General features: G+C 40.2%; 1 protein-coding gene across 1 annotated transcript in view; it reads left to right on the top strand.

Annotated features, from left to right (window-relative positions):
* Positions 1–1894: 1894 nt before the first annotated feature.
* Positions 1895–17558, top strand: part of Nlrp2 (NLR family pyrin domain containing 2) — a 46302-nt gene continuing 30638 nt past the window's right edge. The window contains exons 1-3 of the mRNA XM_051161832.1: positions 1895–2174; positions 4823–4861; positions 16876–16938. Coding sequence (XP_051017789.1) covers positions 1895–2174; positions 4823–4861; positions 16876–16938 — 382 coding nt within the window. The remainder of the gene's footprint in view (positions 2175–4822; positions 4862–16875; positions 16939–17558) is intronic.

Genomic DNA, 17558 nt, shown 5'->3' on the forward strand with positions numbered 1-17558 from the left:
AATTTTCATTAATGTGTCAGATGATAAATATTTTGAAATTAAGATAAAATTTGAAAAGATCCTTTTTTTAATTTGTTCCCTATACATCCTGATTGTAGCCACATCCCTCATCATCTCCTGGTCCCACCTTCCCTCCCTCTAGTCCCCTCCCCCTCTGTCCTAGCCCTCAGAAAGGGGGACCCCTCCTCCCCTATCATCTGACCTCAGCCTATCAAGTCTCATCTGGGTTGTCTGTATCCTCTTCTTCTGTGGCCTGGCAAGACCACCCCACCAGGGGGGAAGTTATCAATGAGGTGCCACAAGAGTCCATGTCAGAAGTATCTCCTACCCCCCATATTGTGGGGTCCACAAGAGAACTGTGCCCCCTATCTACTACATCTGAGCAGAGAGTTTAGGTCATCATCATGCATGGTCTTTGGTTGGTGCATCCGTCTCTGCAACATGGCACCCTCACCTGGATTTGTTGGCTCCATTGGTCTCCCAGTGGACTTCCTGTTGCCAGCAGGTCCTTCTATCCCCCAACTCTTTGATAAGACTCCCTGTGCTCAACTGTGAAGTTTGGCTGTGTGTCTCAGCATCTGCTTCAATCCACTGCTAGGAGGAGTCTTTTAGAGAACCTCTATAGTAGACTCCCATACTGTTTCTTCTCTTCAAACACTTCCAGTGTCTATTCTATTTGTCCTTCTGAATGACAATTAAGCATTCTCCATAGAGTCTTCCTTGGTATTTATCTTCTTTATGCCTGTGTATTGGTAGTGTGGTTACCCTATACTATGTGGCTTATATACTCTCATAAGTGAGTATAAGCCATGTGTGTTTTCCTGGTCTAGTTACCACACTCAGAAGGATAACTTCTAGTTCCATCCATTGACCTGAAATTTTCAAGATTTCCTTGTTTTTAATAGCTAAGAGTAGTATTCCATAGTGTAAATGTACCACCGTTTCTTTATCCATTCTTCGGCTGAGGGACATCTAGGTTGTTTCCAGATTCTGGCTATTATGAATAAGGCTGCTATGAACATAGTTGAGCAAACATCCTTGTTGTATGGTGGAGCATCTTTCGGGCATATGACCAGGAGTGGTATAGCTAGATCTTGGAGTAGAACTATTTCCAATTTTCTGAGACAGAACGATATTGATTTCTGAAGTGGTTGTACAAGTTTGCACTCCCACCAGTAATGAAGGAGTGTTCTCCTTTCTCCAAACCCTCACCAACATGTGCTGTCACTTTAGATTTTGATACCAGCCATTCTGATAGGTGTAAGTTCTCAGAAGGTGTAATCTCAGAGTCGTTTTGATTCACATTTCCCCTTATGACTGGAAATGTTGAGCATTTTGTGTTTCTCGGCCCTTTGATATTCCTTTATTGAGAATTGTCAGTTTAGTTCTGTACCCCATCTTGAGTTCTTTAAATATTTTGGATATTAGCCCTCTCTCAGATGTAGACTTGGTAAAGATCTTTTCCCAGTCTGTAGGCTGCTCTTTTGTCCCATTGATAGTGTCCTGACTTACAGGAGCTTTTCAGTTTCATGAGATCCCATTTATTAGTTGTTGGAGAGCCTGAGCTATTGGCATTCTTTTCAGGAAGTTGTCTTCTAGGTACAGGAGACATGGCATTGCTGATTGCTCATGTGAGTTGAGAGCCTTGCATATTTCCAGAGACCTGGACACTCAGATTAACCCCTTAAATCAAGCCAAGGAAGAAAACCCCATGTGAACTTGGCCACTATTGGTAATTTACACTTAAAAGAGAAGAACTGACTGTGCTGATAGTAGCTCTGCCACAGCAGAAAGGTTGCCACTATCAGAGGTAAAAAGCTGAATCACTGACCCTTTCCATTTTTTTCTCCTATTTCTGTACAGCTGGAAGCTCATATCTCACCCGTGAGTGAGGATGGAATATCCTGATCAGCTGGATTTCAGTTTAAAGGATGTCCTCAAAAAACTGGACAAAAACCAGTTGTGCATGTTCAAGATTGCATTAAAGAAGTGTTCTGTGCCAGATACGCTGAAACAGATCCCTGAGGTGACAGTGAACCTGGCCAATGAAGGTCAGCTAATAGAAATTCTCATGGAGTACTGCCCCAGTGGTTGGGTAGAGAAAGTTCTCGTCCAGATCTTAGAGAAGATAAGCCGTGCAGATCTAGCTGAATTAGTGATGAAACAACTTGACGGTAAGCAGAAAACACCCCACCCTGTGTCCTAGAAAAGAGGAACTGTCTTAAGGACTTTGAATATGTAGAAATGTCAGAAACAATGGATGGCACCTATAATTCCAGTGCAGGCAAGGCTGAGGCAATGGGATTATTCTGAGTTGTAGAAAGGCTAAAGAGTGAGTTAAGTGCTTGCTGTGAAAACTTGAGTACCAAAGTCTGATCATCAGAACCCATGCTTTTTTAAAAAGCAAAGCATTATAAAATGCACATAATCCCAACACTGGAGAGGTGAAGATAGAAGGATCTCTGGGCATCTCCGGCTAGCCAGCCTAGCCCACTTGTTGCTGAGCCCTTGGCCAATGGAAGATTCTGCCTGAGAAACCAAGGTGTATAGTGCCAGAAACCAAGTTGTATAGTGCCTGAGTCACAACACCAATGTTGTACTTTTGCTACACACACACACACACACACACACACACACACACACACACACACGTGCCCACACAGACATAGGAACACACACACTTGCTTTCCTATATGTATGCATTTTCTCCATCACCATCTCACACACAAAGAACGTTTTTGAAAGAAAAATGCAGAATTATTTCCAGTTTCATGAGAAAGTGCCAGATTGATTTCCAAAGTGGTTGTGCAAGTTTGAGCTCCCACCAGCAAAAAAGGAGTGTTAACCTTTTATCCCTGTCCTCTCCAGCATGTGCTATCACTTTGAGTTTTTTATCTTAGCCATTTGGATAGGTGTAAGATGGAACCTCAGAGTCATTTTGAGTTACATTTCCATAATAACGAGGGATGTTGAGCATTTCTTTAAGTATTTCTCAGCCATTTGATATTCCCCTGTTGAGAATTCTCCGTTTAGTTCTAGACCCCATCTTAAGGTTGATTGTCTAGGGGTTAAGATGTTTTTGGGTCTAGATAGAAGTTTTAAGTTGATAATGATGAGATGTGATATTGATTTACATTCAGAATTTTAGACTCACCAAGATAGGAAAGATGTTTTCTCCAAGGCTGCCAAATACAAATAGCCAAAACATTATGAATGTAACATATATATAATTCCTGATTGTTTTGTGGTTCTTCTTGCTATAGTAGTTTATTTTATATATGTTTAATAATATAAATGTATATGTAAAAAATTAATTAAATTGTAAAAACAAAAACAATTTTAAAAAAACAAACAAGGGCTTGAGAGATGGCTCAGAGGTTAAAAGCACTGAATGCTCTTCCTAGAGGTCCTGAGTTCAATTCCCAGAATCACATTGTGGCTCACAACCATCTATAAGGTGATCTGATGCCCTCTTCTGGCATACAGGTGTACATGCAGGCAGAGTGCTGTATACATAATAATAAGTAAATAACTTTTTTATCCTGAAAAAATTTAATGTTAATAAATAAAAAACATTTACTGAAAAAATGCAGAAAAAGCATTGAGGTTTGCAGAAATGTCATATTCAGAGCACAAATGCTACAACTTCTTTGAGTTTGGGTAACGTCTACAAAGAACCGTTTCTCACAGTCTCTTTAAACTAAAGCTGCTTATGTATAATTTATTTATGATCCTATTTTTTCAAGACTCAGTTTTACGGGGTGTGTGTGTGTGTGTGTGTGTGTGTGTGTGTGTGGCATGTGTGTGCAAGTATCTGCAGAGGCAAGGGGGTTTCAGATCCCTTTAACCTCAAGTTACAGGCAGTAATAAGGTGCCCAATGTGCTGGGAGCCAAATTCAGGTCCCCTGGAAAATTGTATGTGCTCTTAATTGCTGAGTCATCTATCTAGCCCATGACCTCACTCTTTAGATATCATGAATGATAAGTTAAAATGTACTTTCTGTTTGCTTTAATCCAAACTTAGATTTCTTTCACCAAGTAGTATGCAAATATTTGCATACATACATATTCATATACTCAATACTCACACAAGTTGATACTTCTACAATCCTTTAGGTCTGCAGCACTAATAGCAAAAATGAGAACATCCTATGAATTTGTTCTAGCATCTTTAGCACCATCTCTGGTTCCCACGTGCTAGATCCAACTCCCATACGCCTCAGCTGCACAGTACCTCCCTCAACTTGTAACTTTCAAATGACTGTTGACATGACTGTAGACTGTATCCACAATGAAACAAAAATCTGAAATTGAGACCATTTTCTTTTATGCTTATTCTTGGAGATGTCCTAAAACTTTAGAAACACTAACATCCAGGATGTATAATTGGGGTTAGTAAAACATTAGCTTTTAGTTTCACCTAGATATGGAAGCTGAGAACTTGTAGCTTATCTGGAAGATGGAGGCAGAGAAAGAGCAAGACTGAGCCTAATGCCTGCTTTTGGAACCTCAAAGCCCACCACCCCCAGAGACATAGCCTCCTCCATAAAGACAACACCTAATTCTTCCAAAACAGTCCGCCAACTGGTAACCAAACATTCAAATACATTGAATCAATGGGGCCCATTATCATTCAAACCACAAACACACACACACACACACACACACACACACACACATCCCTCTGCAGCCCATGATCTCAGCACCAGACAAGAGCTCCCTCCTGTGGGGCAACTCGCAAATGCAATCACAAAGCAACTTGTTGCCTCTTGGGTCTGGGTTCTGAAAGGGTGCGAATTTCTCCTACCTCTTTCTTTTTCAGAAGCAGCGTTGAAAGCACCCGAGGAAGCTGCACCACCAAGTAAGTTCCTTGCGGATAAATTTTTATTCATGGGAGATTTGAGACCTGAGGGTTTCGTTTTAAAAATACAGAAGTCTGTGTTAAATGGCAAAGAAGATGCAAAGATAGGCCATAATGTAGGGCCTGCCCCCACAACAATCACTGGGTCATGATGTTATAAACTCCAGCAAGAAGATACTAGCTAAATAGGAGTCAGCTGGTGCAAATGAGAGTGGGGGAAAGTAATCTGTCCCTTCTCTAGGGAGATAGGCTGGGGGTTAGGTTTTTTCTTTTTCTTTCTTCATTCTTCCTCTTTGAAATTTGTGTGTATGTGGGCTGGAGAGATGGCTCAGAGGTTAGGAGCACTGACTGCTCTTCCAAAGGTCATGAGTTCAAATCCCAGCAACCACATGTTGGCTCACAACCATCTATAATGAGCTCTGTATACATAATAAATAAATATTTTTTAAAAAAAGAAAGAAAAAAGAAAATTGTGTGTATGTATGTATAAGGGTATATATACACTGTATATATATATGCATTATATATAATCTATTGTATTATAAATAATGCAATTTGATTGTATCCACCCATATCCCATACCCTGCAGTTTATACACCCTCCATTTTTCACTCCAAACTTCATTCAATCGTTTTACTAAAACTCTTTGAGTCAACTTATTATATGTGAATGGGTTTAGGCCATCCATGGGGGGAGGGGCATGGGTATCCTTGGAGGGCTGTGTCTTCATTGGTTTGTTAACAATGGTTAACTAGCATCACTTGAAGGAGCATAGCTCAGGGCCTATTTACGGGAACACTGGGCACCTTACCAGTGGATACATCCTACATCACTGAAGAAAATATTGCTTCCCTCCATGATGCAATGGTGATTGGCCCATCTCATACAGGTAACCACAGATGCTAAGAGTTTGAAAGTACAACAACCTTATCATGCCTGAAGTGCAGCATTCCATTTAACTCCCCCTTCCTCTTATCCCTCATCCCTCTTCTTTTCCACTCAGGCTCTTACATTCTTTCCATCTTCTTCCGCAGTGTTCCTTTGGGCCTTGGAAGAGGAGATGTGGATGTTCCATTTAGGGCTAAGCATCATTCAAAGGACACTTAAGTTCTTTTTTCCCTTTTTTTATTTAAATAATTTATTCAGGTTACATCCAATTGTTATCCCCTCACTAGTATCTTTCCTATCCCCCTCCCTCCCTCTTTCACCCTATTCCCGTCCCTAGACCTGTGACATAAGGGGACCTCCTCCCCTATCATATGCTCACAGCCTATCAGGGCTCATCCTGGTAGTTTGCTTACCCTTCCTCTGAGTGCCACCAGGCCTCCCCACCTAGGGGAAGTGGTCAAATAGGAAACACAAGAGTTCATGTAAGAGTCAGTCCCCAGTCTCTCACAACTGTGGAGAATGACCTGTCCATTGGCCAGAGCTGAATAAGGGGTCTAGGTTTACTGCATGCCTTGTCCTTGGTTGGTACAGTAGTTTGTGCAGGCCCTCTGGTTCCAAATCCACCAACCTTGATGGTCTTTTTGTAGGGTTTCTGGACCCTCTTGGTCCTTCTACCTCCCCATTCTCCCATACCTCTCTCACCTGGAGTCCCAATAACAAGTCCCAGCATCTGTCCCAATTCCCTACTGACTGATGACTTTCAGAGGACATCTATGTTGAGCTAGTCTCCAATTATAAGTGAGTATATACCATGTGTATTTTTTTGGGTCTGTGTTAACTCACTCAGGATGATCCTTTCTAGTTCCATCCATTTGTCTGAAATTTTCAAAATTTCGTTGTTTTTTAATAGCTGAGTAGTATTCCTTAGTGTGAATGCACCACAGATTCTTTATCCATTCTTCAACTGAGGAACATCTAGGTTGTTTCCAGGTTCTGGCGATTATGAATGAGGCTACTATGAACATAGCTGAGCAACTGTCCTTCTTGTGTGGTGGAGCATCTTTCAGGTATATGCCAGGGAATGGAATATCTAGGTCTTGAGGTAGCCCTATTCCCAATTTTCTGAGAAATTGCCAAGTTGATTTCCAAAGAGGTTGTACAAGTTTTCACTCCCACCAGCAACAAAGGGGTACTTCTCTTTCTTCACATCCTCACCAGCATGTGCTGTCTCTTGAGTTTTTTATTTTAGCCATTGATAGGTGTAAGATGGAATCTCAGAGTCTTTTTGATTTGAATTTCTGATGACTAAGGACGTTGAGCATTTGTTTGTTTCTCAACCATTGGATAAAGCTCTGAAACCCATTTCTTTTTTTTATTATTAATTTATTCTTGTTACATCTCAATTGTTATCCCATCCCTTGTATCCTCCCATTCCTCTCTCCCTCCCATTTTCCCCTTACTCCCCTTCCCTATGACTGTGCCTGAGGGGGACTTCCTCCCCCTGTATATGCTCATAGAGTATCAAGTCTCTTCTTGGTAACCCGCTATCCTTCCTCTGAGTGCAACCAGGTCTCCCCCTCCAGGGGACATGGTCAAATATGAGGCACCAGATTTGTGTGAAATTAAGACCCCACTCTCCACTCAACTGTGGAGACTGTCCTATCCATTGGCTAGTTCGGGGTAGGGGTTTGAAGTTTATAGCCTGTATTGTCTTTGGTTGATGCCATATTTGAGTGGGATTCCTGGGCCCAAATCTGCCTATCATAATCTTCTTGTAGGTTTCTTGGACCCTCTGGGTCCTTCTACTTTGCTATTCTCCCATGCTTCTCTCATCTAGAGTCCCAATATGATGTCCTCCCCTCTGTCCCAGTTTCCTGGTAAGTGAAGGCTTTCGTGGGACATGCCCCTTGGGCTAGTATGCAGATATAAGTGAGTAGATACCATTTTAATTTTTCTGCTTCTAGGTTAACTCACTCATTATGATCATTTCTAGCTCAATCCATTTGTCCACAAATTTTGGGAAATCCTTGTTTTTAATAGCTGAGTAGTATTCCATAGTGTGCATGTACCACAGTTTCTTAGTCCATTCTTCTACTGAGGAGGGACACTTAGGCTATTTCCATGTTCTGGCTATTATGAATAAGGCTGCTATGAACATGGTTGAGCAAATTTTCTTGTTGTGTGCTGAAGCATCTCCTGGGTATATTCCAAGGAGTGGAATAGCTGGGTCTTGAGGGAGCCCTATTCCCAGTTTTCTGAGATAGTGCCAAGTAGATTTCCAAAGTGGCTGTACTAGTTTGCATTCCCATCAGCAATGAAGGAGTGTTCCTCTTTCTTTACATCTTCACCACCATGTGGTGTCACTTGAATTTTTTATCTTAGCTATTCTGATGGGTGTAAGACAGAATCTCAGAGTTGTTTTGATTTGCATTTCTCTGATGACTAACGAAGACAAGCATTTCTTTAAGTGTTTCTTGGCCATTTGATATTCCTCTGTTGAGAATTCTCTGTTAAGTTCCAAGCCCCATTTCTCAATTGGGTTATTTGGTTTGGTGGGTGTTTAATTTCTTGAGTTCTTTATATATTTTGGATATTAGACCTTTGTCCGATGTAGAGTTGGTGAAGAGCTTTTCCCAGTCTGTAGGCTGTCGCTTTGTTCTCTTGACAGTGTCTCCTGCCTTACAGAAGCTTCTCACCCTCATGAGGTCCCATTTATTAATTGTTGAAATTAAGGCCTGGGCTGTTGGTGTTCTGTTCAGGAAAGTTGTCTCCTGTGCCAATATGTTCCAGGCTCTTCCCCACTTTTTCTTCTAAGTGACTTAGTGTCTCTGGTTTTATGTTGAGGTCTTTAATCCACTTGGATTTGAGTTTTGTGCAAGGTGACAAATATGGGTCCAATTGCATTTTTTTACACATAGACATCCAATTAGACCAGCACCATTTGTTGAAGATGCTATCGTTTTTCCATTGAATGGATTTGGCTTCTTTGTCAAAAATCAAGTGACCATATGTGTGTGGATTTGTATCTGGGTCTTTGATTCGATTTCACTGATCAACCAGCCTGTTGCTGTACCAGTACCATGCTGTTTTAATTACTATCGCTTTATAATACAGTTTCAGATCAAGTATGGAGATTCCTCCAGATGATCTTTTATTGTACAAGATTGTTTTAGCTATTCTGATGAAAACCCATTTCTTTTTTTTTTTTTTCTTTTTAATAATATTTTTTATTTTTTACACATACATTTATATTATTACACATATATAAAATAAACTACATACAGCAAGAAGAATCACAAAACCATCAGGAATTATATTAATGTTGCATCCATAGTGCCACTGTCTTTTTTTTTTCCTTTCTTATTATTAATTTATTCATATTACGTATCAGTTGTTAGCCCATCCCTTGTATCCCCCCATTCCTCCCTTCCCCCCGCTTCCCCCCATTCCCCTCCCCTATGTCTGTGATTGAAGGAGAACTCCTCCCCCTATATATGCTCTTAGAATATCGAGTCTCTTCTCGGTAACTTGCTATCCTTCTTCTGAGGACTGCCAGGCCTCCCCGTCCAGGGGACATGGTCAGAAAAGGGGCACCAGGGTTCATGTGAGAGTCAGATCTCACTCTCCACTCAACCGTGGAGAATATCACATTCATCGGCTTGGTAGGGGTTTGAAGTTTAATGCCCATATTCTCCTTCGCTGGTGCCTTAGTTTGAGGAGGACCCCAGGACCCAGATCTGCCTGTCATAAAGTTCTTGTAGGTTTCCAGGACCCTGTGGGTCCTACTATTTCCCTATTCTTCCATGCTACTCTTGCCTAAAGTCTCAATCAGATATCCTCTCCTCTGACCCACTTTCTTGGTAAGTAAAGTTTTTCATGGTACATATCCCTCGGACTAGTGTTTTGGTATAAGTGAGTATATACCGTTTGTTTCTTTTTGCTTCTGGGTGAACTCACTCATTATGATAATTTCTAGATCAATCCGTTTATCCACAAATTTCGGGAATTCCTTGTTTTTAATAGCTGAGTAGCATTCCATAGTGTAAATGAACCACAGTTTCTTAGTCCATTCTTCTACTGAGGGACACTTAGGCTGTTTCCATGTTCTGGCTATTATGTATAAAGCAGCTATGAACATGGTTGAGCATATGTCCCTGTTGTGTGGTAGGGCATTTTCTGGGTATATTCCAAGGAGTGGGATAGCTGGGTCTTGAGGAAGCCCTATTCCCATTTTTCTGAGAAAGCGTCAGATAGCTTTCCAAAGTGGTTGTACTAGTTTGCATTCCCACCAACAGTGAAGGAGTGTTCCTCTCTCTCCACATCCTCGCCAACATGGGGTGTCATTTGAGTTTTTGATCTTAGCCATTCTGATGGGTGTAAGATGGAATCTCAGTGTCGTTTTAATTTGGATTTCTCTGATGACTAATGAAGACGAGCATTTCTTTTAAGTGTTTCTTGGCCATTTGATATTCCTCTGTTGAGAATTCTCTGTTAAGTTCCAAGCCCCATTTCGCAATTGGGTTGTTTGTTTTGTGGTGTTTAATTTCTTGAGTTCTTTATATATTTTGGATATTAAACTTTTGTCAGATGAAGGGTTGGTGAAGATCTTTTCCCATTCTGTAGGTTGTCGCTTAGTTCTACTGACAGTGTCTCCTGCCTTACAGAAGCTTCTCAGCCTCATGAGGTCCCATTTATTAATTGTTGACATTAAGGCCTGGACTGTTGGTGTTCTGTTCAGGAAGTTGTTTTCTGTGCCTATGTGTCCCAGGCTCTTCCCCACTTCTTTAATCCACTTGGACTTGAGTTTTGTGCATTGAAACCCATTTCTTAATTGGGTTATTTGGTTTGGTGGTGTTTAATTTCTTGAGCTTTTTATATATTTTGGTTATTATCCCTTTGTCAGATGGAGGGATGGTGAAGAACTTTTCTCAGGTTCTTTGATCTGTTCACAGTGTCTTCTGCCTCACAGAAGCTTCTCTGCCTCCTGAGGTTCCATTTGTTAATTGTTGACCTTAGAGCCTGGGCTCTTGGTGTTCTGGTCAGGAAGCTGTCTCCTGTGGCAATGAGTTCAAGTTTCTTCCCTACTTTTTCTTCTAACAGATTTAGTGTGTCTGGTTTTATGTTGAGGTCTTTAATCCACTTGGACTTGAGTTTTGTGCATGGCGATAAATATGGACCTACTTGCATATAGACATCCAGTTATATCAGCACCATTTGCTAAAAATGCTATTGGATTTGGTTTGTGAGTATTTTGAGTACTTTTGCATCAATGTTCATAAGAGAAATTGATCTGTAATTCCTTCTTGGGTTTTTGTGAGACTTAGGTCTCAAAGAATGAGTTTGGTAATGTTCCATACATTTCCGTTTTTTAAACTTTTTTATTATGGATATTTTAATATATACATTTATATTATTACAGATGAGTAAAATAAACTACATACAGCAGGAATAACCATGAGAAAATCAGGAATTATATAAATGTTACATTCACCATCCATTTCTATTTTGTGGAGTATTTTGAAGAGTATTGGTATTAGGTCTTTTTTGAAGGTCTGGTAGAATTCTGCGCTGAAACCAGCTGGCCCTGGGCTTATTTTGAGTGGGAGACTTGACTGTTTCTATTTCTGTAGGAGAAATATCACTATTTTATTTGTTTATCTGATCTTGATTCTACTTTGGCAAGTGAAATCCAGCAAGAACCTTGGCCATTACCTTTAGATTTTCCAATTTTGTGGTGTATAAGCTTGTGAAGTAAAATGCAATGATATTTTGTATTTCTTCAGTGTGTGTTGTTATGTCTCCATTTTCATTTCTCATTTTGTCAGTTTAGATAGTATCTCTCTGCCTTTTAGTTAGTTTGGCTAATGGTTTATCTATCTTGTTGATTGTCTCAAAGAACCAGCTCTTGGTTTCATTGATTCTTTGTTTCTAATTTATTGATTTCAGCCCTGAGTTTGGTTATTTCCAGCCGGCCACCTACTCCTCTTGGGTGTTTCTGATTCTTTTTTTCCCTAGGGCTTCCAGATGTGTCATTAAGTTGTCTATATGAGATGTTTTCAATCTCTTTATGAAGGCACCTAGTGCTATGAACTTTCTTCTTAGCACTGCTTTCAATGTGTCCCATATATTTGAGTATGTTGTGCCATCAATTTCATTGAATTTTAGAATGTCCTTAATTTCTTTATTTCCTTCCTGGCCCAGTTGTCATTGAGTAGAGTGTTTTTCAGTTTCCATGTGTGTGTAGGCTTTTAGTTATTTCTGATGTCATTGAAGTCCAGCTTTAGTCCATGGTAGTCTGATAGAATACAAGGTATTATTTCAGTCTTCTTGTATTTGTTGAGGCTTGTTTTATGACCTACTATTTGGTCAATTTTGGAGGTTTCATGAGGTGCTGAGAAGAAAGTATAATCTTTTGTGTTTAGGTGAAAAGTTCTGTAGATATATGTTAGATCCATTTGACTCATGAAATTGGTTAGTGTCATTAATTTTTGGTTTAGCTTCTGTTTCATTGACCTATCCTTTGGTGAAAGTGAAGTGTTGCAAACTCTGGTGCCCCATATTTGACCACGTCCCCTGGATGGGGAGACCTGGTGGCACTCAGAGGAAGGATGGCATGCTACCAAAAAGAGACTTGATACCCTATGAGCATATACAGGGGGAGGAGGTCCCCTCAGTCATAGTCATAGGGGAGGGGAGTAAGGGGGAAATGGGAGGAAGGGAGTAGTGGGAGGATACAAGGGATGGGATAACAATTGAGATGTAATATGAATAAATTAATAAAAAATATTTTTAAAAAATAAAATTAAAAAAAAGAAAGTGGAGTGTTGAATTCTCCCACTATTAATGTGTGGAGATCAATGTGTGGCTTTAGCTTTATTAATGTTTCTTTTACAAATGTAGGTGCCTTGTATTACATGTGTATATGTTCAGAATTGTTATGTCATCTTTGTTGAATTTTCTTTTGTGTATGAAGTGTTCTTTCTCATCTCTTTTGATTAATTTTGGTTAAAAGTATACTTTATTAGATATTAGAATGGCTACACTAGCTTTCTTCTTGAATCTGTTTGCTTGGAATACCTTTTTCTAGCCTTTACCCTGAGGTAATGTTTATAATTGTGGCTGAGATGTATTTCTTGTATGCAGCAAAATGTTGGGTCATGTTTATGCATGCATTCTGTTAGTCTGTGTCTTCTTATTGGAGAGGTGAAGACATTGATCTTGAGAGATATTCATAACCAGTGACTGCTAAGTCTCTTGATTTTGATGTCAGTAGTGGTAGAGTGTTTGCCTGGTTATGTTTTGCTACAGTGAAGTTATCTATTTCCTGTGTTATCCTGGTTGTAGTTAGTCACTTTGGAGTTTTCCTTCTAGTAACTTCTGTAGGGCAGGATTTGTGGATGGATACTGTTTGAATTTGTTTTTGTTATGAAATATCTTATTTTCTCCATTTGTGGCTATTGAAAGTGTCACTGTGTATGGTAGTCTGGACTGGCATCTGTGGTCTCTTAGGGTTTGCAGGACCTCTTCCAAGGCCCTATGGCTTATGATCTCTGCTGAGAAGTCAGGTGTAATTCTGATAGGTTTGCCATTATATGCTACTTGGCCTTTTTCCTTTGCTGCAGAAAAGTTATAAAGTCAGAAACCTGAGAGAAGTGCTCATATTATACTCACAGTCAAGATCAAACAATAGCTAGTGGGGCAATTACACAGTGCTTAAGAGCGACTGCTCTTTCAGAGAACCTCAGTTGGGTTTCCACAGCACCCACAGGAGGCAGTTCCCAAGAATCCCACACCCTCTTCTAGACTCCTGGAGTACCGGAACACATGTGACACACACTCTCACAAATACAAATATACACTTAAATAAAGTCAAAAGAACACGAAGAGAGCAATGAATTAATGCATGTATGCCAGAGCTCAGTTTATCTTCTCCATCTTATTCAGTCCAGGGAAACATGACATGATAGATCAACTAATGATAATCTATACAATTCTCACAGATATGCCTGGAGGTTTCTCTCCTCAGCGTTGAGTTGACAACATTAACTGTCACAAGGATCCAGGGTATCAACTTTTTCCAGTATCCTCTCCTTGACATTGCCAGTGTACTATAAAATACGACTTCAGCTCGAAGGAGCAGTAACCTGAAAAATATTTCAGATGTTCCCATGGCCATTTGTGCCTAAGCCCAGACCATCCAACTACTTCTATGCATGTGTTAGTGGATCTTATGACATTATTTGATGGTATACCAGATCTGAAACTTGACAAGGTTTTAAAGAATTGTACCTGCTTAAGGCAAATGGAAAACTAAACATTCTGAGTAAACCATGACAAGATTATAGGTTTGTTCAAAATATTTAGTTAAGGAAGTTTAAGTTTACTCAAGGTGCACAATGCTGTGGTGGTTTGATAAACAAATAACCTTTTGTGATGGTTATATTCAGATTGAACCATCCATCACCACCCACATTGGAACCCAAGAACTTATTTATGAAATAGGTATGTGTTTTTCCTTTAAGTCTTTCTGTATAAACCAGAGTGGCTTCTTCAAACATGAAATCCTCCTACATCTGCCTCACAAGTTCTGTAATTACAATCATGTACCCGCCCATGCGTGGTTTCAGTTTGGCTCTTTTAGGTCTCACATCTGAGATCATAGAGTTACCTCCCTTTCTCTGCCTGGTTCCTTTCCCTGATCATTTGTTTAATTTTATTTTACTTCCAAGGATAGGCACTCCCATGTGTGGTTCCACGTGTGTGTACACCCATGCACACAGAAATCAGAGGAAGGCAGAGGGCACTCTGTCTATATCTATTACTGACTCTGAGCTAGGCATCTATGAACTGGCAAGCCACACTAGCCCTCTTGTCTCTGCCTACACTGAGATGACAAGTGTTCATAGACAAGCCCGGGTTTTTACATGGGTGCTGGGGGGGGGGGTTTGAACTTTGTTCTTCAGGTTTGCACAACAAGAATGCTTGGGCTGGAGAGATGGCTCAGAGGTTAAGAGCACTGGCTGCTCTTCTAAAGGCCCTGAGTTCAATTCCCAGCAACCACATGGTGGCTCACAACCATCTATAATGAGATCTGGTGCCCTCTTCTGGCGTGCAGGTGTACATGTAGGCAAACCACTATACATAATAAATAAATCTTTAAAAAAAAAATGCTTATCCACTAACTCATCTCCACAACCTCTTTAAAAAACTTATATTCAGTTTCTAGGAGAGTGTTACCCCAGCTCTATCACTTGCATGTGACCAGTGTTTCCACTTATCACATTCCAGAGAGCCTCAACTTCAGACTTGATTGCCAACTGTCCATTTTCTAAGCACACTGTGCTGTCTCAGGTAACTGTCAGCTGGTTCCTACCTAGCCAGTTACCTCCTGAAATCTTGCTGATTAATGCTTTCATCAAGGAATCATGCATTTCGGGTGTTTGTAGACAATTACCTCCTGGACATTTTTCTAAAACTTCTCTACATTCTCCCCTTTTTAGCTTTCTAATCTGTGTGTGTGTGTGTGTGTGTATCTGTGTTCTTGTGAGTTCAGGATTGTGCACAACACAGCCCGCATATGAAGATAAGAGGACAGCAACAGGTATTCATCCTTTCCTTCTACCTTGTGAGAGAGGCAGGACCTTTTGTTTTTTGCTGCTGTGCTCCAGGATAGGTGATTCATCAACTCCCAGAGATTCTCCTGTCTCTGCCTCCCATCTTACCATAGGATCACTGAGGTTACAGATGTTCACTACACTGTCCAGCTTTCTATAGGTTTCTGGATCTCTAAGGCGAGACTCTACCACACGGACAACCAAGGTTCTACCCACTGAGCCTTCCCTCCAGCTCTATAACGCACCTATTCACAACCAAATGTTTAGCTCCAAACCCTTCTTTCATTGCGACACTATCCTATTCCTGTGGTTATTCATTTCAGACTCTGGGGAATCTCTCCACAAGGCTTACTAATGCTTTTAGGAGTGACCTTATGGAACATTGTGTTCTGTGTAATAATGGAACACATATGATGGTGGTCCTGTAAGGTTATGATGGGACTGAAAATTACTCTCATATGATTTCAGAGATATGTTAACATATCAGTGAAAGTGTACCTCATTTATTAAGTTTACTTATGCCAAAATTACCCCATCATACTGCTAGTAGAATTAAAGTATAGAATATATAGTTATGTACAGTACCATGGTACTTGGTATACATTCTACTTAAAAAGGGATGTGTGTGTGTGTGCACTCAGAGTGATATCTGATTTTAATTGTATACATGCCCAATTATACATAGGCATAAGATTGTAAATAGGGAATTCTCCCTGAAAGCTTACAAGAGAAGAAAGTTTACCTTTTTACTTATGAACCCAAAACAACTTCAGGCTAAATTAGCCTTTCTTTCTTTATACCCAGATATGCTAGAAATACACTTGAATAGAAGCTCTATAAATTTGATTATTATCAATGATAGGGAAACTTCTTCTTCATATGTGACATTGCATAAGGTAATATAGGTAGGGGTCAGAGGTTTCTGAGGTTGTAAGGTGCATTGTGTGGAGAACAGTAAATTTAAACAATATGCTCATGTAACAGAAGAGAACTAGCCTGCCAAGTACATCATTACATTACAAATGTAAACAAGGTTCTCAGGGTACTATCCTGTCTCCTAGGCTTGCCTGACTCCATGTTTTATTAGAATCAGCCTTAATGTCTCACATGGAGCTAACATCTCTTGATTATATCAAGAGGCCATGTTACATGATTGGCTTACACCTCTAAGACTCATGTGAGAATAGTCTGTGGTATCCAAGATGCCACAAAACAACCTAATGATGGATTTCGCCAAATGAGTGTCCCTTGCTAAGCAACATATGAATGCAGCCTTTGCTCTGTTGGAATTCCCTTGCCAGAAAATAAACACAGTGACAAGGTCAGAAGCTGATGCACTTTCATTTAATATGCCCAGTGTCTCCTTAACATTCTCATTGCATAATCTGGATATAAAGTTCTGGTACTCATTGACTAAACTTGTGCTGTCTCCAAGTCTCCAATCCCCACTCTCTCCAGATCATGGATTTCATACGATGACAAATGAAAGTTGTCTCCTTTTTTTTTTTTCAGAAGAAGTATCCTTTGAGCCACCAGTTTTTGAGGAGATACAGCAACAAGGACTTGAAAAACCAGGTTAGTTTTACAACGTTCACTGTAAGCTAAACAAAGCCCTCCTTCCACCAGCCTTCCGAAAACTCCAATCTCTCTCCTATCCTGTTTCTTCTACCATCTTATTTTGATAGCTTCATACATGAGCTTTGTCCCTACATTACTCCAGCCCATCCCTCCCCACCTCAAACTCTTCCTCTTATTCATAACATTTTTAATTGTTATATTTCCCAGTTCAAAACCAAATGATTATTATTTTGTTTTATATTGTATTTATTCTTTCATACAATATGACCCAACCACAGCATCTCTTCCCTAGACTTCTGCCCAGTCCCCCCCCCAGCTATCCTACCTTCAGAAAAGAGCAGGCCACTGAAGGATATCAACTGAACATTACATAACAAGATGTGATAAGACACATATCAAGGATGGACTGGGGGACTGAACAGGAGGGAAATGGTCCAAAGAGCAGTCAAAAAGAGTCTGTTAGGAGTGCCACAACTCACCAAGCTAAACAACTACAGCATGTATGCAGAGGACCTAGTTCAAACCCATGCAGGTTTCATTAGTGCTGCTTCAGTCTCTGTGAGCCCCTATGAATGATGCTTACTTGATACTGTGGGCCATGTTTTCCTGGTATCCTC

Source organism: Acomys russatus, chromosome 19, assembly GCF_903995435.1.
Source record: "Acomys russatus chromosome 19, mAcoRus1.1, whole genome shotgun sequence".
NCBI lineage: Eukaryota > Metazoa > Chordata > Mammalia > Rodentia > Muridae > Acomys > Acomys russatus.